Source organism: Athene cunicularia (assembly GCF_003259725.1).
Source record: "Athene cunicularia isolate RWA chromosome 3 unlocalized genomic scaffold, athCun1 chr3_part1, whole genome shotgun sequence".
Lineage (NCBI taxonomy): Eukaryota > Metazoa > Chordata > Aves > Strigiformes > Strigidae > Athene > Athene cunicularia.
In genome coordinates, this window is record NW_020799097.1 from 66,406,934 (window position 1) to 66,433,503 (window position 26,570).

Below are 26,570 nucleotides of genomic sequence, written 5' to 3' on the forward strand. Positions count from 1 at the left end.
AGACAGGTGAGAAAGCTTCTTCCCCAAGACCTTGCTTGTAGATAGAGGCAGAAAAAATCAATGTACTAACAATGCCTTTTCTCAGAGAATGTGAGCAAAATACCAGAAATATCCCTAACATCATAGCTCATGAATTGCTTTGGTGAGGCATGGGGGAAAATGGCTTATTTTGACTTGTTATTTTACCTTAACCTCGCTCCAGATTTCCTTTAAAAGTAGCTGACAGCCCATACTTCCTCACAACAAGAGATGTGCATACCTCTTGCTGAAATCCCATAAAGTCAAGGACGTCCATCCATGCAAGTTTCATCCTAGAGGTTTTCCATAGTTACAGCTATGAATTGAGGTCATCACTGAACTTTATGAATTGTATATTTCTCTTGTAGCTTGCAGAGATGTTTTCTTAATCTGATTCTCTGCATATGCAGAGACTAAAACTAAAAAGGGGGGGGCGTGTGTGTGGGACTGAGACTAGATGAGTGTTGATGGGGCTTACTGCATTAACAACCAGTGTAGTTATGAGAGAAAAATGTGGAAGGATTGGAGGAAGAAAGCTGAAACTGGCTGACTCGGAGAAGTGTATCTAGGGATAGAGAGGACAGAAATGAAATTGGAACTTGGACAGCAAGTCCAGAGGGATAGACTGGGTTTTGTTCCGTTAAAAGATAAATAACTGAATAAGGTGAGGAATGTAGGCTGAGAATGAGGAGGCAATGGATATGAGGCAGAGAGAATGAGTCAGGAGTAGAGAAGAGGAAGGTCTGAATCAGGGTTGTCTGTGGTGGGATGGAGCCAAAGGTCCCAAGCTCTGCAGAGGGGCAAGCAGGATGGCCTACACCTGCTCGAGAATGCTTCCTTTGAAGGCTTAGATGGAGCCTAAAATCCCAAGTTCTACTGTTTCTCTACTGTCAGTAAATATAAGTATCATCTCTAGCTTATAGAGACCTACATTCAGTGGATCTAAATGTGGCATCTATGTTTGAAGTGAGAGTCTAAGCTCCCATCACAATCACAGAAGATTTTAGGGGAGGATTCAGCTGCCTAAATATCTGGACCTGCATCCACTTCTGATGCCTTAGAAAATTCCTCAAGGTGATCTAAGATATGCACATCAGGGAACAGGCAACTGTGTTCCACCTGCACTCAACTCTGTCCAAGCAGTCTAGAGAGATACTCAAATACAGACTGTGAAGAAGATGAGAAACAGGCTCACATAAATGCTTGCATACAGATAACTAAATCTAAGTGACCATGTCTGCCATCTGCACCTGAGTGCCAGTCTGAATGTTTGTGAAACCTGCAGGCATGGTGTTTCTCTCAGCCTTCACTAAGGTTTGGCCATAGAGTTGATGACAGTGTGCTTTTGCTGTAAGGTGCTGTCCTAATTCAAGTGGTAGAGAACAATAGTTTGCAACTCCCTGGTGCACCACACAGGAAAGGAAGGAGAGGAGCTTGTTGCTCTGTGAGGAGCTCCTTTGTTATTCTGTCGGCTCTTTCAAATCCTAGAAAATCAGCCATAGACATATGTCCAAAGTCCAGATGCCCTGCTAGGCCAGCCATGCTGGGGAATGCCAGAATTAAAATTTTCTCATTTGCTGCACAGCCTTGGTTCCTCCCCAGAACAGGTGCATCCTGTGGGGAAGAACAGGGTACATCATGTGATTGAAAACAACAGCAGAATGCAAACACAAGGAACTGAATTCAGGCTGTGCCAATAGCCTTAATTCCAGCATTATCTTACAAGGCAATGGCTTAGATTTTCTGCTTTAGTATTGCTTTGTTCCCCTCTTCCAGTCCTATACACCTTGTATGTTTAGAGTGTCTTTGTGAAATTAAATTGGAAAATTGGATGTGTGAAGCAAATGATGCAATACTGATGATGAAATAACTTGTGGAGAATGGGAGGTTTACTGTCATCATTCAACTTTTGTGCCAAAATCTGTCTCCAGCTAACTCAGCTGTAAATGGGTATTTGATTTTTCTGGCTAAGGAGTCAAAGGCAGCTTTGGCAAAGACACTCAGGTAATTCACTTGTTGGATATAGCAGTTAAAGGGCCTTACTCTTGGAGGCCAGGATAGTTGGGCTGGATTTTTGAATGTGGTAACATGGGCTGGCAGTATGATAAAACTGTTTTCTGAGCTGACGGCAGGTAAGTGCTAAAGCAAAGCTCTCTGCTTTCAATGTCATTCTAGTCTTTCTAGATTTCCTAAGTGCTTATACAGAAGAGAAATCACTTCTGTGGAGTAACGTGACATGAAAGTAATGCTGACTAATCAGGCAGGTCTTAAGAGATGGAGGAAGACAAAAGTTATCTGTCAGTGAGAGAGCAAATCTTGGGGTACATTTACATTCCGATTTGGTTTAATCGTGGTGTTTCCTGGACTTGAAGGAATGCAAGAGCAAGATGAGGGGGACTGGGCCATGCTTTTATACAACTCCTTCACCTTACCCCTTGTTCACTAACTATGTATAGAGTTCTTCTCCCTTTCTCTGTCTATTGAAATGCCTTACAAGAGTTCCAAATGGGCTTTCTCATCCGGGAGCTGGAAGATTTAGGCTCATCTATATCGAATATTTAGAGCCCAGGTAGGTTTTCTGAGTGTGATTTTTGTCTGCCTTAGGACACCTTGGACCTAAAGAGAGACTCTATTCATCTCTGGTGAAGCCACCATTCTTATTCTCCCTGTGTGTTCTGCTGTGGTTACAGGACAGGAAATGAGCAGTTCCTCTTGGGATCCTTAGTCTTGTCACAATCAAAAAGAATGAGCCACTTACAAAAGAAGTAGCTGTGGTGTTTGAGTACATTTTGAAGTTCGTGTTTTCTGTTCTGTGGCTTCTGAGCCTTTCAACTGCTCGTGGATTATCTCTTCATGCTCATTCTGCCATGAGGGCAAGATGCTTGTGTTTTTTACAAAAGCAAGCTGTCATTCTCACTCAACACAGGACAAGAAGCAATGGGCAAATTTTAAAACAGAAGGAATTCCATCTGAACGCAAGAAGAGACATTTTCACTGTGAGGGTGGTCAAACAGCTGGGGAACAGATTGCCCAGAGATGTTGCAGAGTCTTCAACTGTAGAAATACTCTAAAGCTGTCTGGACCTGGTCCTGGGCAACCTGCTGTAGCTGACCCTGCTTGAGCAGGTGGGTTAGACAGGAGGATCTCAAGCCTCACCTGTTCTCTGATTCCATCCGTGACTCAGGAGTTGCAGATGCAGAAAATGGCAAATGCTTTTGCAGCTTGCAGCAGAACCCTCTCATTCAGCTTGCTTGGAAGTAGAGTGCCACTGCTTAGGGAGCTGGGTGAAGGTGGCATTTTCTCTGGTTGCAGCCTAGCAGTATGGTTCTTCTCCCATCATTTCTCCTGTCAGGTACTCTCCTTCCTCTTTCTCTGTGTCCTGTGAACACCTACACCCGGAAAACATCATACCTGAGATGCTGGTATGCTACTGAATCTGCTCCGCTGTTGGAGCAGCATCACTTCTTTGCAGTTCCCTCTCCACTGATAACTGCTGTTACATGGCAGTGTAACTTGTTTTTCTGACAGAGAGGGATTTGTTCTTAGAATCTAGCCTGCAGTCTCTTACAACAATAGTAGTGATACTGCTGCTTAGATATGCCATCTCATTCAAGCAGACCTGCAGTACCTGTAGAATGGTATAAAAGTAGGTACAGTACATGTAGGGCCTGGATGTTTTAAAGACAGACAATGGACAGTTTAACATTCATGCAGAAAAATGTTTTATTGTAGTGAAGTTACACATGAGAAAAACAAAAGTCTCCCTACTCCTGGTTCAAGGCTATGCTGAGCCATAAAAGGGGAGGTAAGTGCTAACCAAAACAAGTTCCTACATGTAAAACACATTGCACTTCCAGTCATTTTTACAAGGTTATAAGGACACCACCTGATATTTTCTGTCTTTTTTCCTTTCCTTTTTTTTTTTTTTTCTTTTTTTTTTAATGAGCTGCAGCTTTAACAATTATTTAAAGCAGGAATCCGGAATGTTTCATTACGGGACTTTTTGTTGTTTGCATTTTTTTCCCCTCGTAAAAGCAAACCTGAAGATTTTCTTTCTGCTTAGCCTGTCCAGTTTATTTAGATGAAAAGCACCTCAGGCCACATGAGGTTTATTTGATACATTCCTATAATGACCTTGTAGGGCTTCAGTGGCTCTAAACCCAGCTTGGGATACAACACTAGTGCTGGTTAGTGGTCAGATCATTCTCATCACCAGCAAACAGGAGGAGGGAATGGCAGCAGGTGCAGGGCATTTATGGAAGAGTGCTGGAGTGGCCTCGATGACAGAACAGCTCTTCCCCAGTTAGAGCAACTGCCAGCCCGCTTCTTAATGCAGAAAAGCAGCAAAGCATTGCACCAACCTGGTGCAGACACACGTAACAGATGGCATGGAGTCTGTGACCATGCAGAAAAGGAAAGGAAGGTGGGACAGGTTTTGGACCTGCCAACCTTTTAATTGTCCTTTCAGGGATACAAATACAACACTTTATCAATTACTAACTAATTTTCCCACAACAGATTATGTACAGCATATTCACTTATATTTTTTACATAATACACAGGTCTTCCCCACGACCACGTCTTGTGGTGAAAGAATGTGATATATCATGCTGACAGACACTTCAGGAGAGCCTCAAGGAAAGAAAAGTTCATGCAGAACTAGCTTATTCTTGATCTCTTGAAAGTAAAATCTTACAAAGGATGAGCAAGATGTCTATTTTTACAATATTTACTTTGTACAGTGCAAAGAGGAGGGACAGGCTTTTTAAACATAGGATTCCTTAGCATACTGGATCTGGTCTACCTCAAAAACTGGCTGGCTGCACCTCCGAGCCACATACTCAAGTTTCTTCTTTTGACAGGATTCAGACATGGCTCTCAATCGGTAAACTCCTGGGGTCACAGGTAAACTCACACGGGAGTTTATTCCCACACTGACACTGAGGGTTTCAGTTTTCACATCACAATCCTTTGCTGCAGAAACTCTGCCACTGGGTAGATCCATTAGAGCTGTATATGCTGCGTCCTGTGCACAGCTGCTGCATGGATGAGGCAGAAAAGCATCTTGGTTTGACATCTTTAATCTCATAGCTTGAACCGTTAGATTGTGGGAGTGAACTTGAGTGGCCAGGCAGTTTTTAGTAGCTTCTTCATAAGAGGGTGGTCTTCCAGGATTCTTCTGGTCTACCTCTCTGAACACTTCATCAGCTGACCTGAGACGGGGCCTTTGCTGATATGCCACAGGCAATGGTTTGTCATGGTCAGGGCTGTTCTCCTGGACAACTCTGCAGGAGAACTGATCTTCCTGCTTTGTGAAGCTGTCTCTCTGAAAACCCATTTTTTTTCCAGGCCCCCAACTCTGGGTTTTTATTAGTGTTTTCCTGTGGTTTGCAAAAGAGAATGACAAGGAATGCTTTTTTATCTCTCTGCTTGGCGTACTGCAGTCTTCGGTGGCCTTGGTGGAAAAGGACTGGGGCCTATTTAAAAAGGTTTTTTTGGGACTAGAGGGTGAAACTACTGGGGAGCTGGTGAAGACTGAGCCATCAGAGCTCTCCAGTGAGCAACTGGAAGATGTTTTGGGTAGAGAGTCTGTTGATAACTGTGAAGGTAAGATTGCAAGCCGTTTCTCCAGTGCCTCCAACCCTAGCTGTTTCTGCTGAATTGGAAAATTGTCCTCGCTTTTGTTTAGCTTCTGTTTCCTTATCCTGCCTTCAAGGCGGTTCTGGAAGGACAGATCTGGCTCTGAGTACCTCCTGTCCATCATACTGATGTCATTTCTGGTAGTAGTCAGTGAAGGGGCAGAGATGCATGTTGGATATCTCCTGCTCACACTAGTGCTCCTCCCTTTGGGCTGCTCCATCTGAGAGGTATGGAGGCTGCCTTCAGCTTCAGGATCTGCACTGTCATAGGCAGAGTCAGTCTGATGAGCAGCATATAGGTGTTCTGTGGAGAGAAAAGACCTGTTAGTTTTCATTGATCTGAGGATGAAAGGGAAGAGAGCACTGCAACAGTGTGTTAAGCCCCTTATAACTCTCTGTGTTTCCACAGATGTGTTCCCATATCAGATTAAAGAATTTAGCCCAGCAGCCCCAGTCTGTGACATCCCCAGTCTGTTCTCATACCTGTGGAGCCCTCTGTGTGCTCCAGTGACTCCTCAGCCAAGGCACAGACAGGCAAGGCAATGTCCTCCCCAAATATTTCTGAACAGTTCTTTATGAGGAACTCAACCAACACTGTCACCTGCACACAGAACACAGAAAACAGTTTATTTCAGTCAAAAGGGCTGAAAACATATCCAACAATCTTTCCTGCCCCTGCCTGCTGTCTGTGTATGAAGGGCAGCACAGAGCAGGGTGGCTTCTGCCAACATCCTAGCTTAAAGTCAGAGGGTGAGTCCACTCAGGAGGATGAGGCCTGATGCCGCAGTCAAATTCATCTGCCCTCATATGGACAAAATGCCGTCAGCCACAGCTTTGGCCTCGCTGTCCAGAGGGCCTGTGTGTGGCAATGCCCACTAGGTGCCCCTTGCCCTCCGAGTGCATGTATTGCGGGGCTGCGCTACGACGTAGGGGGCTGCAGGGCAACTGCTACTTTTGCTCAGAGGAGGCGAGACAAGGGGCAGCCTTTTCCATCACAATGCTGGCACCTGAGCTGTGGGGCACCCCTGATATGGAGGGGTGCTGTTTTGTTCAGCTTTTGCAATGGCAGTGGGATCCCTATGGATGGCTCTGAGCTGCCCTGAAGCAAGTGGCTGCTTGATGAGTTCAACACACCTTGTCATTCATCTCCTTCTGCACTTCCAGTGAGAGCGTGCCATCCGTCTCTGGGCTCAGCATATTTGGGCCGACACAGATGGCCAGGTTGCTGGAGTCCATCCTGTTGGTCTCTGCGTTTTGGCTGATGTGGTGGAGCAGAGACAGCAAGTGCTTGAGCAGGACAAGGTTCGGTCTAGGCAGTTTGTCAGCCACCCTGAATGAACACAAACAAAATGTGACGTTAACTCACGGTGCATCAGCCCCTGCTTCTTTATCTGAGCAAGTCTTAATTACACTCAGACAGATGACCCTTCCTCCAGAAAGAGCCATGCGTGTGCTTTTTTCACTGCTTAGCAGAAGTATCATTCAGAGATCCCCAATGGCAGCTGAGCGTGTGGTTAATTATAAGATCGTGAATGATGAGTTCTTGACTGAATGATGAGGTGTTGACTGGAAGGCAAGCATGAAAGCAGTCGATGTCCTTGAGTAGATGGAATGCCATCAGAAGATGTCACTGGAGGCTTCCGAAAGGCACATGAAAGCCTGTGGTTTTGCTGTGGAGCTTTCAAAGCACTCCCAGTCAGCATCTGCATCTGCTCTTTCTAAAGAGCAAAACATGGCAGTGGTCCCCACGTGCCTGTCTTCACTGACAGGGGATGTGAAGGTTCCCTGTCAGTGCCTGTCCCACAGCACCATGATTACGTTAGCTGAGACACTGCAGCCTCTCTCCTCTTCATACGCTAGCCATTTCGTAGCTCAATCTCAAATAACTTCAGGAAGAGCTGCTGCTAGAGCCCTCTAAACCAAGCCCCATGAAGCAATAGCAAGCTGATATAAATGACAGGCTTCTAAATGAGACTGTTTTGAAATACATCACTGGCCTCTACCAGCCACTCTATCTCACTGGGACTAGTTGCAAAACTTCCTTGTTGCAACACTTACTCTTTCAATTCTTCAATTTTTTCCTGCTTGCTTGACTTCTCCAGAGCTTGCATCCACTTTTCATAGAGGTCGGCCGACAGGAGTTTGGAGGGAATATTTCGTAGGAAGTCCTGCAAGGCCAAGAGATTTAGATGAGGCTTTGGACACTACTCCTGAACACAGATGGAACATCACTGTGACATGGGCTCAGTAGGAGACAGGTTGGCTTGAGCTACCTGACCATCAGCACTGGCAAAGCAGTGCAATGCAAAAGTACATGCCAAGTACGCTTGCACTGGGGTAACAACAGGACCCAGCTCTCAGCTGCTTTTCATTCACCCGTAAGTCTCAGTATTCCTCCCTGGGGGAAAGCTGAGGAGAAGGATGAAGTGAGTTTCCTGTGGGCATGCAGGAAATCAGCAGCACAACAAGTGGGACTGAAAATCAGGTGGAAAAGGAAAATGCCAAATTTTTGTAAGCCTGAAACATTTAGTTTGGCTTTGCTCTGGCTTTAGCTTGGAGTTCCACCTAGGTCAGCTCTGAGCACTGAAGTGGGCCTGTGTAGATTAGCAGTATCCTCTCACCACTGCAGGTCAGGGGAGCTCACCTTCAAGACCACTGCCAGCAGGTGCACAGATTTGCTTTTCAAATCAACATTCCTGCCTTTGTTTAGGTCCTCCTTCAACTCCTTTCGTGCTTTCTCATTGGCAGCTTTTCTGAATATCCCTTCGGTAGAAGGTCCTTTCATATACAATATAGCTAGGAGATCCTGCAGGAAAAAAAAAGACAGGAATGGAAGAAGAGTTACTTGGCTGAAGGAAGGTCCTTTAGCAAATGAACATTTATTTAGAAACAGAAGAAAAATTTTCTGGAGGTACACTGTGCTCTAATTAGGTGAGTATCTAGTTCCTGCTCCATGTAGATCACATGGGCAATAACCTGATTTTCCCCCAACCCACCCTCTTTTTGGGTTGCTGAGTTCCCCTAACTTCAGTGGAGTCATCCCTGCTTCCTTCCAGAAGGAAACAAGGAATGACTTAAGGCTTAGTTCAAATCCCTTACCTCCCAAGCCAGGCAAATATTGCTTAGAAGATACAAAAGCCTGTCTATTGGAAAAGCTGGCTCAGTGGGAGAACTGTCACAAGACCGTTTTTATCCAGAAGATAGCATTTAGGTATTTGTCAGTGGTAGTCCATAGCTGAACACTTTTTTTTCAGGGAAATACAGAAATCCTTGGAAGTTTATGCTGCTGAAATATTCATTTAAATGACTTCTGTATAAGTTTATACTTATGTTTATACTAAAGAGCCGACCTTCTCATCCTATTCCTGGTTCTGGGTTGCCTTCACTCAAGGTAACTTTCAGCAAACATTGGGTGCACTGGACAAGACCTGCAGACCTGACCCTTTCTACATCTGGGATGGGCCCTGAGCTTATCAGAAGTATGTGTGGAGGGAAAACACCAAAATCACTCATCTCCTGGTTGCTGCAGCACAAGTAACAAGGATCGTGCCTCATGTTGGAAGCCAGAGGTATAACTGTATCACCAGGCTTGCTTACCTGGACTGGTTGGGGCAGTGTGTCATCTTCCCCACAGATAATTGCCAGAGGCTGGCCAAACAGAGAGATTTTGGCACCAGAGTCTAGCTGCCCTGGGGAATTCCCATTGGTAGAGCTTCGTCTCAGAGTAAATGACTGCGATATTACCTTCTTTCTTTTCTTTGTTCCATCTGCTGCAAGCAAAAAGAAAGCAAAAAATCAATTTTTTTAAAAAAAAACCAGTGCTACGCAGCATTTCATCTGTGTGCAGGGCAGAGATGTATGTTGAAACAACTCTAACCGAAGAAACTGAAAAACAACTAAGTGGTTACTAAGGAAACAACTGACTAAACTGTAAAACTCTGACCATCCCTCTAAGGACGCCACCTTTCCTGTTTTGGGTTTGTTTTTTTTTTACATTCTAGTCACTGTTTCTTCTTAGAGAGTGGGAACATACAGGGCACAGAAATAACAGCATTTATAGAGATTTCTGATATTGCAGCGGTTTTTGTGATAACTATCTAAGGCAGATATGTCACTTGGACAGCTGGCAATGACAACAGTTTTCACTACACAGCCTGGTTGTGCCCCAGCCTTAGGGCAAGAGTGGAACTAGGAGCTCCTGATTTTCAGACTCTTTTACAGACTGAAATGAAAACACAATGCTCCAGCTCTGCCAGTTTTGGAGTCCTGCTAGAACTAGTGCTTGCCCCTGCCAGCCAGCCAGTGGAAGGTGATGCTTGCTCCAGAGGATGGGAGCATTACAGTAGGGCCTCATTGGCTTCAGGGTCAGAAATCTCTTAGCATGGGTTTTTCATCTGCATATCTTAAAGAGGAGGGCATGTTAGAAATTTGGAGATGATGGTTCTATTGTATAAAGTGTGGCTTTTTTTCCCTTTCAGAAACACTGAGAGAAGGATCCTTTTGCTAAAATGCTTTCTAAAGGAGTTGTTTTCTGCATATTTCCTATAAAGGACTTGCTTTCTACTCCACAATGAAGTTGTCTTACACAGATGAAAAGTTCTCAGGATATGTATTTGTGGCTTAGCACAAGTCCTTTGTAGGGAAGGATTAAAAACTATGAGAAAATAACCTAACATTATAGTGTCATATAAAATGTTAGCTTCTGTTACTCCTGAAAAATGGTCTGATATGATGGTCTGCTCCAAATCTGACCCTGACTTGCTAATGGTCTTCCATGGGCTGTTTACAGGTGCTGAGGTTTTGCATAGTAAGTGAAAACAAGTGCTGTTGCTGCTGCCAAGAGGGTTTATTTGCTCTGGCATGAAACCGCTGGTAGTGGTACTTGGTACTCGCTTGCAGTGCCACACCTCAGTGGCGATGCTCGAGTGAGAAAGAAGCACATTTACTTCCCATCACTGCCAGGGAACACAATGAAACGTGGCTCTGAGGACAAGGAAACAGGGATACAAAACCTCGGGCATTGTCACCTCTGCCACTGAGCATAAGAGAAAGAAGTCATTAGCAAGTGGTCTCCTGGGTGGGGCTGAGGACTATGGATTGTTCTCAGGGAGGTGAAGTGGGCAGTTTCGGGTGGTTTTGCAGAAGTGCCAACTTGCAAGCGTTATATAAGTCAGTTCCACAGTTTGCTTTTAAAACTCACCAGTTGAGTGGCAAAGTCCATCTTCAGTATCTGCTGGGTCCAGTGGTGAGCGTTTCTTGGCATCAGCCTGCAAGAAGCATTACAGAGAAGAAGGCTTACAGAGCTGCCACCAGCAGCAAGGGCCACCAGCGAGTCGCTGCAGCTGCTCAGAAATCTGTGGGAGGCTCTGGGGAATAACCAGAACAAGTCTAACACCTGCTGAAGAGGTGCCTTGGTCCAGGAGTGACACTGCCTCACTGCCCAATAGAGGGGTTTGTGGTAAAGCCTGCAGCCATCACCCCAAACCTGCCTGGCAGGTCACAACCCCTTTCAGGCTGCTCTTTTGACCCAGAGAAGCCACAGTTGGACACAGCCTGCTCTTCTGGGCCTTCCTCCAGCACTGGAGATTTCCTCCCAAACTCCTCCGAGGAGCCTTGACGGCTTCGGAGCCTACCAGATTCCTGAGCAAAGCTGCCCAGGAGCTTGGGAAATGTGCTGGTTGCTCACAGCGATGCCCAGCTCCTTCTGCACGGTGCTGCACAGAGTTGCCTTCAAAGGGATCTGCCCATTCGTGCGTAATGGTAGGCAGCTGGCAGCTCCTACAGGGTCCACCCCCACTTTGCTAAAATATCTCACATCAGTACCCAAGAAGGATGGGGGGAAATGTAGCAGCTGCTTACCTCTGACTGGCATTCAATCAGACTCTCCATGTTCCCAGCATTTAGTGTCTTTGACTAGACAAGAAAACAAAGACACTGTAAATAATTGAATGCTATGGTTTAGAAATCAGAGCTTTTCAAAATCACTCTGTTGACAGAGCTGAAACAATAAAGACACTCACGGTATTACAGCTGCTTAACACTTTCATTAGGAGTTGGATCGGGAGAGCTCTGGACACTCTGGTTTCCTTTGGTCCTTTTGTTTGCCTGTTTATTGAACAGGGAACAGACAAAGAAAGAGCTTTGTAAAACTGCACCCTTCTTGCCTCCCTCCCCTGCAAGCCAGTCTGACATTTAAATACAAATCTGAAAGAGCAAGATATCCCACACAAGTCAATCGTAAAGCCCTTCTCTGGAAGGCACTCAGTCCTGCTGCCCTATCTACCTCTTGATTAAAACAGAAAAAAAGCAGCTTTCTGTTTTTAATCCATGCGAAAAATGAGCAAGTGGTGACAGCGACGTATGGTTGTTAATCTGCAACAGGCTAAGCAAGTCAGTCAGCTCTGCCCACGAGCTACAATTAGTAGTGGGCGCACCTCTCCCCCATCTGTATTTTTGTGCATCTCTGGTACAGCTGCTTCTGGAGCACTCCGCCGACTTCAACCACAACGCCACAGATTTTATCCCGGGCAGTACTTACCCAAGGAGTGAGTCCAGCCAGAGGTCCTTCACCTCCCGCGAACTGCAGAGGAAAGGAGAAACAGCATCACTGCCCACTGCTACTAATCCTTTGGACGGAGGCAGGCGACTAAACAGTTCTACCCCACGTGTGCTGCCTTATATATGCAGAAGGGGCAGGTGGAAATTCACAGACAGGAAGAAGCATCATGGGGCAGGACTGAGATGCTACGAAATTTCTGGCTTCCTCTTTCCTTTTAGAGGAGCTACTTTTTTTTCCCTTAAAGAAAAAAAAAAAAAAAAGCACAAGCCCATGTAGCTGTTATGGATGGAAAAGATGAGACACTTGCCAGGTAAAGGTTCCATCTAACATCACCAGCATGAGGTGGGATGTGCAGAGGGGACTGCAGTGTGGGCAGCTTCTCCTTACCGTTAAAGGGCAGTGGGTACAGTCTGTCCTTTGACTGCTCGGAGACCTTAGATTTTGCAGTTTAAAGATGTACCACCAGATCAAGTTACACTAAGAATAGTTAAAAAGATGGGGGAGTGGAATAGCCAAGATTCAGAAAAATGTTTTTGTATTTTTTAAAAACTAATGACAACAGTTTACTCTCTGCAAGCAGATGTAGACACACACTTTGCCAGTGCCAACTAGTTGTTGAGAATCTAAGCACCGGACTCCTATAGGAGTGGTGTTATGTAATAATTTAATAATGTATGACTATATAATAAAACATCCTTCTTAAATACGTCTTAGTAAGAATTATTTGTCCAAGTAATAAAGTTTAATTCAACTGAGGAGATAAAAAAAATCCCAGAAAAATCTACCTCTTCTCTCCCTGTACCCCTTCAGGGTCTGTTGCTGCCTCCCCCACAACCTGGGCACATCAGAAGCAGAGGGACAACGGTACTCACTCTACCAGGCCATTATGAAAATTCATCAATGTTTGATGTTAAATTCATGACATTAGTTCAACTGATTCAGTGACAGAGGCAAACTACAACCCAGTATTCTGGCTACCAGTCTTTTGATCTAGTGAAAAAGAGGAGCAAAGGCTGAGAGTCAAAGGGTTAGGAATATTTCAGCAGTGGATTTAGGTGGAAGGCATACCTGTAAAACTGGTCTCTCTGATGCCTCCCCGAAAGGATGATTGTTTCACATGTGCAGGGGACGAGGCTGTGTCATAGCACAGCTCTTTGCAGATGCATGTTATAGCTACATCTGCTGCTGAATTCACCCTGAATGCCATTCTTTGCTTAACTGCATCAGATCTGGCCCATGTAGTATGACCCTGGATTGTCGTGTGGAATAGACAGGCGGTCTCATCTTGACTGGCAGGAATCCAAAGTGCAAAATTCACTTTTGGTTAGACAGAGATGTGTCCAGAAGGGCAAAAGGAGAGCTGCCCTGCTTTTGTGGGGGGGTGATGCTGTAGATAACCATTCAAATCCTCCTGAGGGCCATCATTTCCATGGTTCTGTAGAGACACCAGTCTGTAGACTTGTTCAGGACTGAAACTGACAGGAACCTCAGTCAACTACCCTGCCAGCCCTGTGTACTTACCACTGATCTTCTACTCACTGCCGTAAATGATTTTTTGTTAATTGGCAGTCCCTTGACATCTGTCATTTCCCTACTAAATTCCATGGAATGATGCACGTTCTTGCAGAAATACTGTCATCCTGCACCACGTTCTCCTGAGAATTCCTTCTGAGGCTCCCTGGTAGCTGATAGTCCCAGCAGGATTCCTGGGAACAAGGGGCATCTATTTTTCAGTACATCTGTTAAAAGTGTATCTAAACATATCTGTCTCTTAAGTATCTCAGAGGCTTAAGGGACCTATGCAGTTCAGTTCTGCCTGTCCCTCACCTCCAGCACTGTACACAGATGTATTTCTGAGCTCAGTCTGTTACATGATTACGACATGGGGTTTGATCTGGAAAATGCACAACTCGTTGAAGAAAATGAGAGTTTAATGGGTGGTGATTAGCCAGGCCAGAAGCTTAGGTTACAAATAGGGCACAGCTGTACACATGGCATAATGCTTTGAATTTCCCAGGAGGAAAAGATACAGTAACGGGTGGTATATTGATAGCACATCGCCAGACTGTCCACTGGCACATACTGCTGTATCTCTGTCTAATTAGTTCCCATCTATTAACAGCTGTGGGGATATAATGGCCATTGTACATGATAGGTATGTGTATAGGCCTTCCTGCACATAGGGAAAACAATTTGATTTTTTTTTTACCCTCCTGATACGGTTCTCTTTTTTTACAGCTCTTTTATGGTGTGTATCACAAACACTTATGTCAAAATTACTTTAATGCAGCTTATTTAATTACAAACAAACATGCCCCATCTGAGTAGCAGGCCTCCTAAAAAGCTATGGCTTGGCGGAGTAATTGTATGGCCACACAGAATAAAGCTTGGCTGTATTTTTGAAAAGCAGTAAATGAGCGTGTGCTGGCTCATGTTGAGCGCTGCAGAGCTGCAGGCAGGGTCCCAAGGTCAGAAGAGCTCCTGTGCCAGGTGGGTGAAGACAGGAGGACCAGTACAGCATGAGCTGCCCTCACCTACCAGTCAGAGCAGCTTCACAGCTTCCTTCACCAGTGCGTTAAGGGTAACATAGATGTAGCCCCCCAAAGCAAATCTCTACACTGAATATTAGCAGAAAGGGCCTGTCGTATGGGAAGTTTACAAATGAAGGTACCTTACGTGAACAGCTTCTTTCCCCAAAGCGACCGATTTCCTCTGCACCACCCAAACCTGCTCTGCAGACTCAGAGCCTTTGCTATGGTCTGCCCCTCAGTTTCATACAGATCTTACAGAGCAATGTGTTTGTTGTACCACAGTGGTTGGCCTAGGATGAGCAGAATAGATGGCAGAAGGCTTGGGCAGTGGAGTGGCTTGCAGGTGATGTGTTTCTCCCAGGCCATCCCTGACTAAGTGAATACACTCCTTCAAAAACATAGGGACATTTACAAAGATCAGGGTGTGGGAGATGGGGTGGATTTACAAGGGGTTTGTAGGACTAGCCTGTTATGAGTTCTTCCCCTCCTGTACATCAGGTTGTGCCCCTCAGTTCTGTTGAAGTGCTTTACAATCACTGGAGGGAAAGCAGGACCGGGAAGGTCTCACAGAGCAGCTGACCCTGGGTAGATCCAGAACTCTCAGGACTGGGTTTGCTCATCGAGATGTGAAGAATTTTCCTTATAGAAGCCAGAACATCAGATCGGTGCCTCTGCTTCCCCCTGGGCCTAGGCAGTCCCTTTCCCTTCCCAGGCCATGACTGCTTTTGTGGTCCACTCTCAAGCACTTTGCCCAGCCAGTTTTTGGAGAAAAGGTTTATATAGCCCTTGCTGCCAACACAAACCAAATGGTGATTTTCCCCTTTCTGTGAGCTACAGTCAAGCTAGGTGCTTTCTCCTATTTTCTTCTTTCTCCTCTTAACACTGGGGCTCAGCAAAGGACTTCAGACCATAGCAAGGAAGGGGCAGCATCAGTTGAGAAGAAAGGAATTGGGAGCTGATAGTAAACAAAAGAGCAAATTTGTTGTGGCTGGAAAGCGTTTCTTTTCTTCTCTCCATATCAAACCACAAATGGGAAAATCCCAGCCACAGCTCACTTTTGTTTATTTCTACCACTTTCACAACTGTTTGACATGATGGCTCTTAGAAATGAGGGAGTGTGTGAATGAATCCTGAAACCCGCCTTCACCCTGTTGTCATACCAGCAAGGATGCGGCAGGAGCGAAGCTGTGAGAAGGGTACAGCAGGACATGCCTGGAGCAGTGACTCTTTCAAGCCCATATAGAGCAGAAAGAGTCTTCATGAGTGCCTCTCTGTGTTCAAGCGGGGTTATATTCCAGTTTTGTCTTTACTGGCACAACTGCAGTCTCCCTGGAGGACAAAAGGAATGTTTACCAAAATAAGGAAAGCAGTTCTGCCAAAGTCAGAGAGTTGTTAGATTGTGGGTTGGGTTTTTTTTTTTGAAAAGGAAAGCTCTGTGCAGTCTGTTCATGGACTCAAAGAACAGGGTGGCGTGTGTGTTGCTGGGAACAACAGGTCACATTTCTACACATCCTTCAGAAAGGCAGCTATAATTTCCTACCACTCTCCAGAGTGTGTTGTGGGTTGCACAGGAACAGTTCAGGGTTTCATTGCAGAAAAGAGGGCAGCCTGAGCTTTGTTCAGACCAGTCCCTACCTCCTACCTGTAACAGTTCAGAAGGAGATCCATCAACCCAACTGGTACTGAACTCCTGCAGTTTTAGTCAGGTGAGACCTGCTGACCCTGCCTTTGAAAAGTGTCAGTTTTTCCCAGCTCTGTTCAGCTTATTGCAGTGTGGGTTAAATTGCACCACCTTTCTACACACTGGGTTAGTACTGCATAGGAAAAAGTTGCAAATCAAAAATAATACCATAAATACAGCCCAGGGAGTATTCTGTGCCCTTCCAATGACACCCTTTTAGTTGCATTTGCTTTGCAGGACAGTTTGTTTCTTCTTTCATGGATGCTCCCTCCAAGACTAAGTTGGCAACTCTAAAGTTTTTTACTTGTCATCAAGTTACTAGTTCCAATGAGTGTTTTTTTAGCTGTGGAGGGCAGGCACATATAGGCCATTTTTCCAAAGTGTCTGTGCTGGTGTTCAGCTGTGTCTGAATTTAGCTTGGTGTTGCATCTCGGCAGCGCTTGGGCATCACTCGTTCCTTGGGCTCCAAGGTGGCCAGCACAAAGGCATTGGGGAATTGAAGTTGCCCATCATTTCTGACTGAGTGGATGGAACATCTAAATCTTTGCTTGCTTACAATAAAACCCAAGATAATAGAGAATGCAGATAATTGAGTCTGAATTCTACTCTTTTCAAGATTTCTGGTTGAAGGTGCTCAAGAAGTATTGAAAAGTGAGATGCTACTCACTCTTTTTTGTTACTCCAGTAGGTTTCTCACTTATTTTGCTTCTTTATGTTGTCCATTTGCAAATCAGAAACTGAAATGGTGCTTTTCTGCCAAATTCATTTGCTCTTAGGGACAGATTATATTTAGTACTGAATCCAGAGAGGTGTGAATCTTGATTTTGCTTTTCAGGATTAATACAAATGTTTTAGATTTTGGTTGAGGTAGACTTATATTTCTGCTTCTTCTGCAGCTTGTGTTTTGCTTTGAATTTCAGCATCAAAATGATCTCAGATCTCAAAATGAGTTATCAGTGGAAACCAGAGATAACCTGGATTTCACATTGAATTCTAACTTGCATGTGATTTTCAGGCATAAGTCATCTCACTTTCATACAAAACTTGATCTGCAAACTACCAATGACCTAGGAGCAATCTGGGATAAAACCAAGTAAACTTGGCCTGAGTGTTGTTTCGGGTTTCATTGTGTATGTGTCCCATTGATATAAAAACTAGAAAAGAAAGCCAGGCTCAAGAGTAGTAAGACCTTACATCTCCCCTGGTAGAGCCTGAGCTGCTCCAGGCATAGCAAGCACCCATGGCTGTGAACATGGCTGTCACTGCAGACACCCAGGAGGAACAACCAGAAGTAGCTGAAATTTCCCCGTTGTTCACCTTCAGTTGACCTCCTCCAAGCCCCAGTGATATGATGGAAATATCCCTAAACTCTTCATCATAGTGATGCCCGTGTGAATTTGTCATTCCTGTGTTGTACTGCCTTCCTAATAAGGACAACTACCAGTAACCAGATCCTCATCACCACTAAATTAACAATGAATAGGAACATTTATGACCGAACACCTGGGCTCCATCCTCCAGGCAAAAGCAGTGTCAGGCAAAGCAAATCTTTCCAAGTGCAACTGCTGGCTACAGTTAAACTCCCCTGAGTACATTTGACCCCATACTTTGGGAGAATTATTTGCTGTCATGCCCTGTCCTTGGGCATGCACATCCACACACAGCAAAATAAAATGTTCTTCTGTGAAGTTTTGGCCACCCATCAAAATCAAGATGATAAGTTCGAAACAAACATCTCCATATTAGCTGGTGATTGCCATATTGTTGCTATTAGCAACAGCTGCCGTGTTAGTGTTTTATATAAACACTCTGGTTTTGTATCGCTATCTCATTTTAAAGCACCACTACCTTATGAGGATTTGAAAAAGCAAACGCTTCTTATGGCAGGGGCTCTGCCTCCTGCCGCAGGGCACCACGAGGCCTCCGGGCAAACGGGGATGTTGCTCCTGCTGCGGGGGACACACACGGGGAGTGGAGGTGCACTGCCCTGCAGCTGCTGTGGGGCAGGGCAAGCCCGCACAGCTGGGGTGCACCAAGGGCTGCCCCATCTGGAACCAGGGCAGCCACGTCCTCACCTCCACATGTGCAAAAGCAAGGTGACTCTTCCAGGCCGGGAATAAGAGAGGAATTGCCAGCCTCCAGAGCAAGCAGGACCTGGGATTGCCTGCTAGTGAGAGTGGGGTGAGGGGAAGAAAATAATGCTTTTGAGATTGAGTTCAGCTATATCAGCTCACTGCTGGAGATGGCTCAGCTTGAAGGCCAGGCTGTTCTCTTCAGGCCTGTGTTCCTGCAAAGTTGGCCATGAATTATGGCTGCTGCCATGCAAACCAGGTGCTGTTATGGCTGCAGTTGCTTATTCCACTCAAGTGTGCCTGCTCTGAACCCTGCCTTTGCTTTCAGGTCTCTGGTCACTGCACAGAGATGACAGTAAGGAATATGTAGAGAAGGTACCTGTGTGTCACCATGTCCATTTCCCTGTTCGGTGGTGGCCGAAGCTTGAACAGAAGATTTTGTTCTCCCTTTCCACTTCCTTTTAAAGGTTTGTTTGTGCTTTGTTTGAGCTTTACCTTTTCTCCCATTTATTAGATGAGTATGTTTCTTTGGGATTTTTCTCTCTGAAAACAGTTGCTGTGTGTGGTCTTACAGTCATAAACTGCCTTATTTAGTACTAGCAAGAAAGTTTGCAAGGGGAGGGTATATCTTTAACCAGGCCAACTGATATAGGTGCAAAACCATTCCTTGGGTCTGAAAATAAATGCCTGTCTTCAATCTAAGGGCAAGTTGAGAAGAAATGCTCTAAATTTTACTAGATACATTAATCAATTACACAGTTACTTATTGAGATAAGTACCCCAGAAGTACCTCAAGAAGGGTCTTTTCAAAGAGAGATTGAATCCTCTTGCCTGTAGGCACCATAAGATATAAAAATGCTAGGCCAAAAGATGTACAGTCCAGCAACGGCTATAACATTTGTGTAAACCAAAGACCACATTGCTACAGAGAGTCTTAGTATTGCTTGTGTAACACTGCGAACCAATCCTGTCCTTGGGTAACTTGATTGAACTTAGTATTCAGAGAATAAATTGAACAGTCATTATCCTGTAAATTATGCCAAAACGAAGATGTTGGTACATTTGCAAAGGGATCTTACTTCCATTTAGTAGGTAACAAGGCAAAGTGCCAGTTCTTAGTGTTATACACAAATCCCCAGCGTGTATCTTTCAAACATAACCCCTATAGCTCTGTTAGTTACTTCCAGTGCTATAGTCAGTGAAAACGTTTGCTAACCTCAAGCACTGAAATACAACATATCACTGCAGTTGAATCCTGTCTGCTATTTTAGGAGAGCCAGATGTGCTAGAAGAGGCATTTGAAGGTCTGTGTTATGTCCCAGTGGTTGTCCCTCCTCCCTACGACATTTCTGTTTGCTTCCAGAACTAAGCATTCCTGCAGTTGCCTTTGGACAAGAGCATGCTGCAACGTAAACCTGTCATAACTGTGAGACTGACATGAATAAACAATGCAGATAATACTTCTGCTCTGACCTTAAAGGAAAAATCCTAATGAACACCACAAGCATGGGAAAAGCCATTACTTTAACAATGGAACAAGCTTACTCATCAAACCTACAGCACTCATCCCCCTATTAGGGAATTTTTCAGACTAACTAAAAACTGTGGTTGCATCTTTGCATCAGGGTTTGGTGGGTGAAGTCCAGGAGGTGCTTTGTTTTGCTTGCCTTCTTTCTGCCTCAGTTTCTCATTAATAACGTGCCAAAAATAAAAGGTGACTGCACTGCATAAGGTGCTTTGATATCTTTTAGTGAAAAGAGGTACATACAGGAGAACCCTGTAAAGAGTTTGGCAGTTGTTGCTTTTTCTGTGTCCTGTGTTCCATATAGCAAAGAGAAGACCTTAATTTTACCCTTAGTGGACTGTCTTTGACAAATGGAGGCATTTTAAATGCATCATCTGTGAGGAAAATACGTTGCTTTCTGCACATTATTTGTGTCCCTCAAGGTCTTTGCAGTTCTGCTTACCACATTGAAATGTGAGAGTCACCTTCTGGACAGATCAAATACTCATTTTAAGCATGTAGCTTGTTGTCAGGAGGAAATATGACAATGTCACAATGAAATAACCATTCAATATGGTAACTGAACTAACAATTTTATCTAGATTCTGTAATAAAAATGTTTCTGAGCATGAATTCCCCTCCTTTTCCTGATCCCTGGGAAGGGATCTCACATGGGGACTCCAGCACGGTCACAACAGAGGCTGTGTTTTAAATGTCAGGCAGATGATAGTGGGATATGGTATCACACAATGTCTACAAGCTCTTTGAGGAGCTTCTTACTTCAAAGTAAGCTTGGGAAGGGCCACATGGCACGGCAGTCCTTGCAACTGTACCTTCAAGCTCCTAAGAAGTCTCTTAGTGTCCTTAGCAAGGAAGTTTGCAAGACCTCTTAGCAAAAAGGGTCTAATCCTTCATGAGGTTCAGGGGCCTTAGTGGAAGTTCCTCATAAACCCCCAGCCCACAGCTAAGACATTTGTGTCTAACTTCTCACACACAATATTCTTTGTCCTCTAATTTTTACTTTCTTATGTCAAATTTTTTATCTTTAGCCATGCAGAACTTTTACCAGATTTAACTGGATTTAGTCCTTTCTACGCTTTTAATCTTGGGCTCCTGGTCTCACAAGCAGTGCTTATGTGTGCTTATGTGCACTTTTTTCCCAGGTGCCTTTTAGTCCTGTTACCCCCAGTATCTTTTAGTCTATACATTAATTCCAATCACAACAGGCAAGTGAGCAAATTTCCTCCAAGCCGGTGAACTTCCTACAAGCGTTTTGGAAAATAGTGGCTGGTGGGTATTTTTGCTTGAGAAAAAGTCATTAAAGAGTCTTGGGTGGCTAACCATTATGTACATCGTGGCCACCCAGTCACTGTGCCTGTAGCTCTGGGCTACCTGTGGTGTGCCGATTGGAAATGGCATATAGTCATGGTGGAGATCAAGGTCTTTGCAGAGAGGTGGATCAGGGCACAAAGGACACAAGCCTGTAGGAAATGTCACACATTTGGTTCCACTGCTCTCAGAACAGCATATTCAGATTTTCAGATAAAGCTTCAGTGACTGCATTCAGATTTTGAGCTACAAAGAGGAGGAAACGGAGGGTGGAAGGTGATTAGATGGCAGCCCATTCTACCTAATAACAAGGTCTATGCCAAGGTATGCCTTTGTCATCAAATACATATCTGGAGCGCTGTCAAAATATACAAGAACTTCTTGTATATTCAACATACAAGAAGTGCTGAAGGTAAGAGGTAGTTTGTGAATTTTCATAAACCTCATGTTTAATCTTCTAAAAAACAGTGGGGTGGTGACTGGAGGGATGTGTGTATGGAGGTAGACTTCTTGCTCTATATCCTAACAACAAGCCAGAAAACATCCCTTTCCACCAGTGTGACAACATCTGTGTGAATACTGAGATTTTCAGTGTATCAAAGCACTTGATTCAGTTCATCACTTTTCAGCAAATAGCATAGACAAGTGCTTAGTTGAACAGGCTGAGCTGGAGTGTAAACTGAATACCTTTGGTACCAAGGCAGAAATCACTGCTTTATCCTTGTAATTAATAGGTCTGTCCTTTTTCTCTACTCTCATCATAAGCAAATCAAAATCAATGGTATTTGAACTTCACTTCAGAGCCTGAAATATCACTTCAGAGCCTGAAATTCCCCTCTTCCACTTTCAGTACACTGGGGTACCTGGTCAAGAGACAAAGGCCAAATTTATACACCAGAGATTACTATTTTGAACAATGGAGGAAGATTCCAGTAGCAAATGGGAGCAATATACTCTTTGGTCAAGCAGTAATTTTTGCTTAGCTTACCTTTGAAAATTTTGGCTGGGGTTTGGCCAGTAGTCTATGTAGACAAAGTAATTTAATGAAACTAAGGAAAAAAAGATGCCTGCATTTTCCAGTTTAGTTTCTAAATACTGAATTATGTCGTACTGATTGAAAAAAACCCAAACGTTCATCAATTTTAAAGTAGTTGTTTAATTTCTCTCACAGAGGTAATCTTCTAAAAGGAAATTATGGTCAGACACCATGGTTGGTTTTTTCTCTTCCTTCTCTTTTTTTCCTTCTTTATTATCATTTAGCAGATCCTACTTTTAGTTCTTCAAAATGCAGTTTTTGTTAGTTCTCTTTTTTTCAATGCATAAGATGCCACTAGTTTTGCAGAATGAATTTTCCCGCCAAAAATGCCTTCCCTCACAGTGGTTTGTGCAGCTGTTTCTGTATCCATGCAAGGAAAACTTAAAAGGGCCCAATACCTGCAGCGTGGTTCTCCATGCATCCCACATATAAAAATGCCACCACTCTGATTTAAGTGGCGTTCAAAATTAAACAGAGATAAGTGACAACAACAATGGGGGAAAATCCCATGGTTTTGGTGTGCCTTGGATTGTGCCTTTATGAAAGAACACCTATAAAAGCCTGCTGTCATGAAATATTCTATCACTTTTAGTAAAAATTTCTGTCCTCAAAATGGGGAATTTCTATTAGAAACCACAAACTCTTTCAGAATGATACAGATGTATGAAGGCTCTACTTTACACGGTGAAGGTACCATCCTAGTCTCTGTTCCTTAGAAGAGAATAGGAGATGGAAACAGGATTTGCCCACTTGTGGGATTTTATCTCCTTTGCCGTGACTTCTGGGCCGTCTCGGCAGGAAGAGGCTGGAGCTGGCCTTGGCGGCTGTGGGCAATGTTGTGCTGGGGAGTTACCACTGTGGGCTCTGGTGAGGAAGTGGAGTCAAGGACCAGATCCTCAAAGATACTCAGGGACCTATTGCCTTTTTAATCATCTACCCACCCTGATTTTGAGTAGGAGTTGGGAACATAACTGCCTTGGCAAATTTCAGATGAGCTCAGTGTCAGGCAGAGAGCAGGTAGGCTCTGGCAGTTGGAAATGTAACTCCTTTCAGTTTCCTCTTCTTCATGGCCCCTGTGCACTGAGCATGGATGAGATAAAACTGACCTGCACTTAGGTAGTGCTTTTCATTGTGATCCCTTTTATTTTCAGTACCGGTGAAAGGAGGCACAGAGTCTACATGACTCATTCCCCAAATATAATTTCTACAGAAAACAGATGGTAAAAACATGACTTAGACTGCATCTGATAATTACAGAGGATGGATTTAATATCAGGGTGCTTGCCTGGAATGCCAGGTCTGGGGACTCAGAGAGAAAAGGGATGGGTATCAGTATCTAGGTTTGGATTTGAGTTGTCACAGAAATATTGCACAGGAATTCTGCAAGGCTGGGATTTGGAGATGAGTTGCTCCAAATGGTGCTTGAATCAAGTTTTAGTCAATGACTCATCTCTAAAAAATTAGTATGATTCAAAGGTCTACTACCAGCCAAAATCTTATGAATGAAGAGATTTCATTGTGTTCCTAGTGGAACTTTGTTCTGAATTAATTCTGCCTTGGACCAGACTTATGGGGCCACAGCAAGATGTTTCCTTTAGTGTAGTTTCCTTTAATCTAAGTGAGCACCGGATCACTGAGATCCTTTGGCACATCTCCACCATGGTGCCCTGCTGTATAAACCATTAACAGGACTTTGACATGCTAATAATTTTGTGCACAGGCAGAAGCCATTCCTTTCCACAAACCTGATGCATTAAAAGGGGTATTCATGACCACAGGAAAATGAGGAAGGTGCCATTTTATTTAATAAGGAGTGTTATAAGGCAAAGTGTAAAATACGAATCCTACTAAGGTCTTGTGGGAATTCAGGAGGGGTTTGGATCTGCCCATAAAATACGCAACAGTAAAAAAAGTGTAGAGAAAAAACACGAAACCATCCTATTGTATTGGCTGATTATGAATAACAGCACTTGCACATCATAGCTGTTTTGTACTACAGACCATACTATAGTCATCACTGGGTCTCACCCCATTAACGCTGGCTAACCTGATTCCTACTAACCAGCTGTCCCACGGGAGAGTGCATGTACGCTCACACTTCTCTCAACACCTCCAGGAATGGTTACACTTCAACTTAATAGCAGCTAGTAACAAATCTTCAATGTACCAGCTGACTGTAGCGCTCTGTAGAAGGGGGCTAAAGATGTCTTAAGGGGGAATTATGATTGATTGATTATTATCCCGTGTTTTGCTGTATATGAATCTTAAACTTTTTCATCTGAGGGACCCCCAAACCTCAGTGTCTTTGCTGTTCAGCATATGGAAAGTTACAGTGATACAAATACTTTTGCATTATTTTCTTAAAGTCCACTTGGCTTTTGGGGAGGTAGAATGTACCATTGTCAAAGACCTTCCCAAGCTTGGATTGCCTTGGGACCACTTTGTTGGCCTGTCCAAATAACAGCTAAATGCAGGAACACTTAAGGCAACGTTCCCATCAGTACCAATCCAGGAACAACAGCAGCCACCGTACTGAGAACATCTGACAGCTGCACAGAGCAAGGGAGGAGGGAGAAGGTTTAGTCAGTTGAACAGTTTCCACCTGTACTGTAGCACATTTGGCTCCTGGGCCCGTAAGATGGGGAGGCAGCTGTTGACAGAGATGCTGAGTTAGGAGCTGGCTGACTCCTCAGATGCAAAGATGCATCTTATCTTTGAGAGAGCAGCCCTCACTTGATGCAAGCCACTGTGACTTGTTTTTTAACTCAACCCTTACAATGACAAAAGGTTCAAGTCCCTCAGCTGGTTCATAGTGGCAGGGCTTGTGGTAAGGACATTTGGCTGACATCTTCAAGGAGACAAACATACCAAGTAATTATTAACAGAGAGAAAGAATTATTTAATGCTTATGCAGATATGGTATTATTCTCCTTTTCTCGCTCATTTTCTCTTTTCAGACCATGGCTTGATGTTGGGGGGGGGTGGAGTAAGAAATGCAGATACTAGTGGAAATTACATATCATGATATGCAGAAGTTGGGTAGATGAAAGAGAGTGCTCAGTGAGGAGCAAGTAGCTCTGATCACCCCCATGTTACCCAACTAGTGCAGTGCCCATGGTTGAGGACAGTGGTAACGTGGAGGTCAGAGACCCCTGTGAAAGGCAGACAGGAAAAGTGACAAGCAGTAGGAACCTGTCCTCCAGCTGCTCAGCTGTTTACGTCTGTTCTGTTTGCTCTTCCTTTGGGAGACAGCTCCAAAGCCAGTAGAGACTGCCCAGAGAGAAGACAGGCTGGAAGGGGTCTTCAGAGTTTCTGTAGAGACACCTGAAATCAGTGAGAAAAAGCTATGCATCGTGCTTGCTCTGAATGGGGACAGGGAGCAAAAGGATCTTCTGAACCGTATCCATACGCTGTCTTTATTAATTCTCAGTGTTTCTTTTTTTTTTTCCCCTCCTGTCTGTGAACACTTTTATCCCAAACAGAAGAGGAATAAGAATCCATGACTTTGGTGGGAATGCTGTCCAGTTACAGCCTTGTCTTGGCTTAAGCTGGGTTGTCACTTTTCTTCCATTCAGATTTATAAACATAGCTAGTTCTCCTTGCCAGGGGCTTCGGAGCCCCAACTTTCAAACTCGGGTTTACAAACAACAAAATCTGAAGTGAAAGGATGCATATGCCTGCAAAACAAAGCAATAAAGAAGTCTCTGTTTTCTCTCTGTTAAAGATCTGGGAAATTGCACTGAAGAAAGTAAGTGATCTTGATTGATGAAATCAAACTGGGAATTGACTGGGAAGTGTCCACTTTATGACTGCATGGGCAAACCAGAGCCACCTTGACTCTGTGTGCTCATAATGTCTCTGGTCATATGACTACATAGATTTCTTTTTCATATGATCCCTGTCTCATTCTGGATTTGAAATGAATGCATAAGGAGTGGGCTTAAGATAAATGTAAATTATATTCTTCACTTTCTTATTTCAAAATTTTTGAATACACCTTATCGCAACCCATGTGATATTTTCTAGCACATTTTTATTTCTGCATTGATATATGCAGCTACCACATTTTCTGTGATTATGTTTCCTCCACACTGTTCGGTTTCTCTTGTCTTTGGCCCATCCAGCCTGAGGGTTTTTTCCTGGAAATGGATGCCTCACTAGATATATTATTTCCCTCATGATTTCCTGGAATGTATTTTGC

The 26,570-nt window shown here is 44.1% G+C and overlaps 1 protein-coding gene across 4 annotated transcripts in view; it reads right to left on the reverse strand.

Moving 5' to 3' along the window:
- Positions 1 to 3,953: 3,953 nt before the first annotated feature.
- TAGAP (T cell activation RhoGTPase activating protein) overlaps positions 3,954 to 26,570 on the reverse strand; it is a 46,217-nt gene continuing 23,600 nt past the window's right edge. Inside the window, exons 2-11 of one of the 4 annotated variants that reach the window (XM_026846212.1) lie at positions 12,196 to 12,237; positions 11,678 to 11,762; positions 11,517 to 11,570; positions 10,858 to 10,924; positions 9,255 to 9,424; positions 8,302 to 8,463; positions 7,716 to 7,825; positions 6,792 to 6,987; positions 6,141 to 6,258; positions 3,954 to 5,961 (exon numbers count right to left, since the gene is read on the reverse strand). In XM_026846212.1, coding sequence (XP_026702013.1) covers positions 4,784 to 5,961; positions 6,141 to 6,258; positions 6,792 to 6,987; positions 7,716 to 7,825; positions 8,302 to 8,463; positions 9,255 to 9,424; positions 10,858 to 10,924; positions 11,517 to 11,570; positions 11,678 to 11,704 — 2,082 coding nt within the window. In that variant the 5' untranslated portion in view covers positions 11,705 to 11,762; positions 12,196 to 12,237 and the 3' untranslated portion in view covers positions 3,954 to 4,783. Of the gene's footprint in view, positions 5,962 to 6,140; positions 6,259 to 6,782; positions 6,988 to 7,715; positions 7,826 to 8,301; positions 8,464 to 9,254; positions 9,428 to 10,857; positions 10,925 to 11,516; positions 11,571 to 11,677; positions 11,763 to 12,195; positions 12,424 to 26,570 lie in introns of those variants that run through there. The other 3 variants (XM_026846211.1, XM_026846210.1, XM_026846213.1) reach the window with 3 other exon arrangements.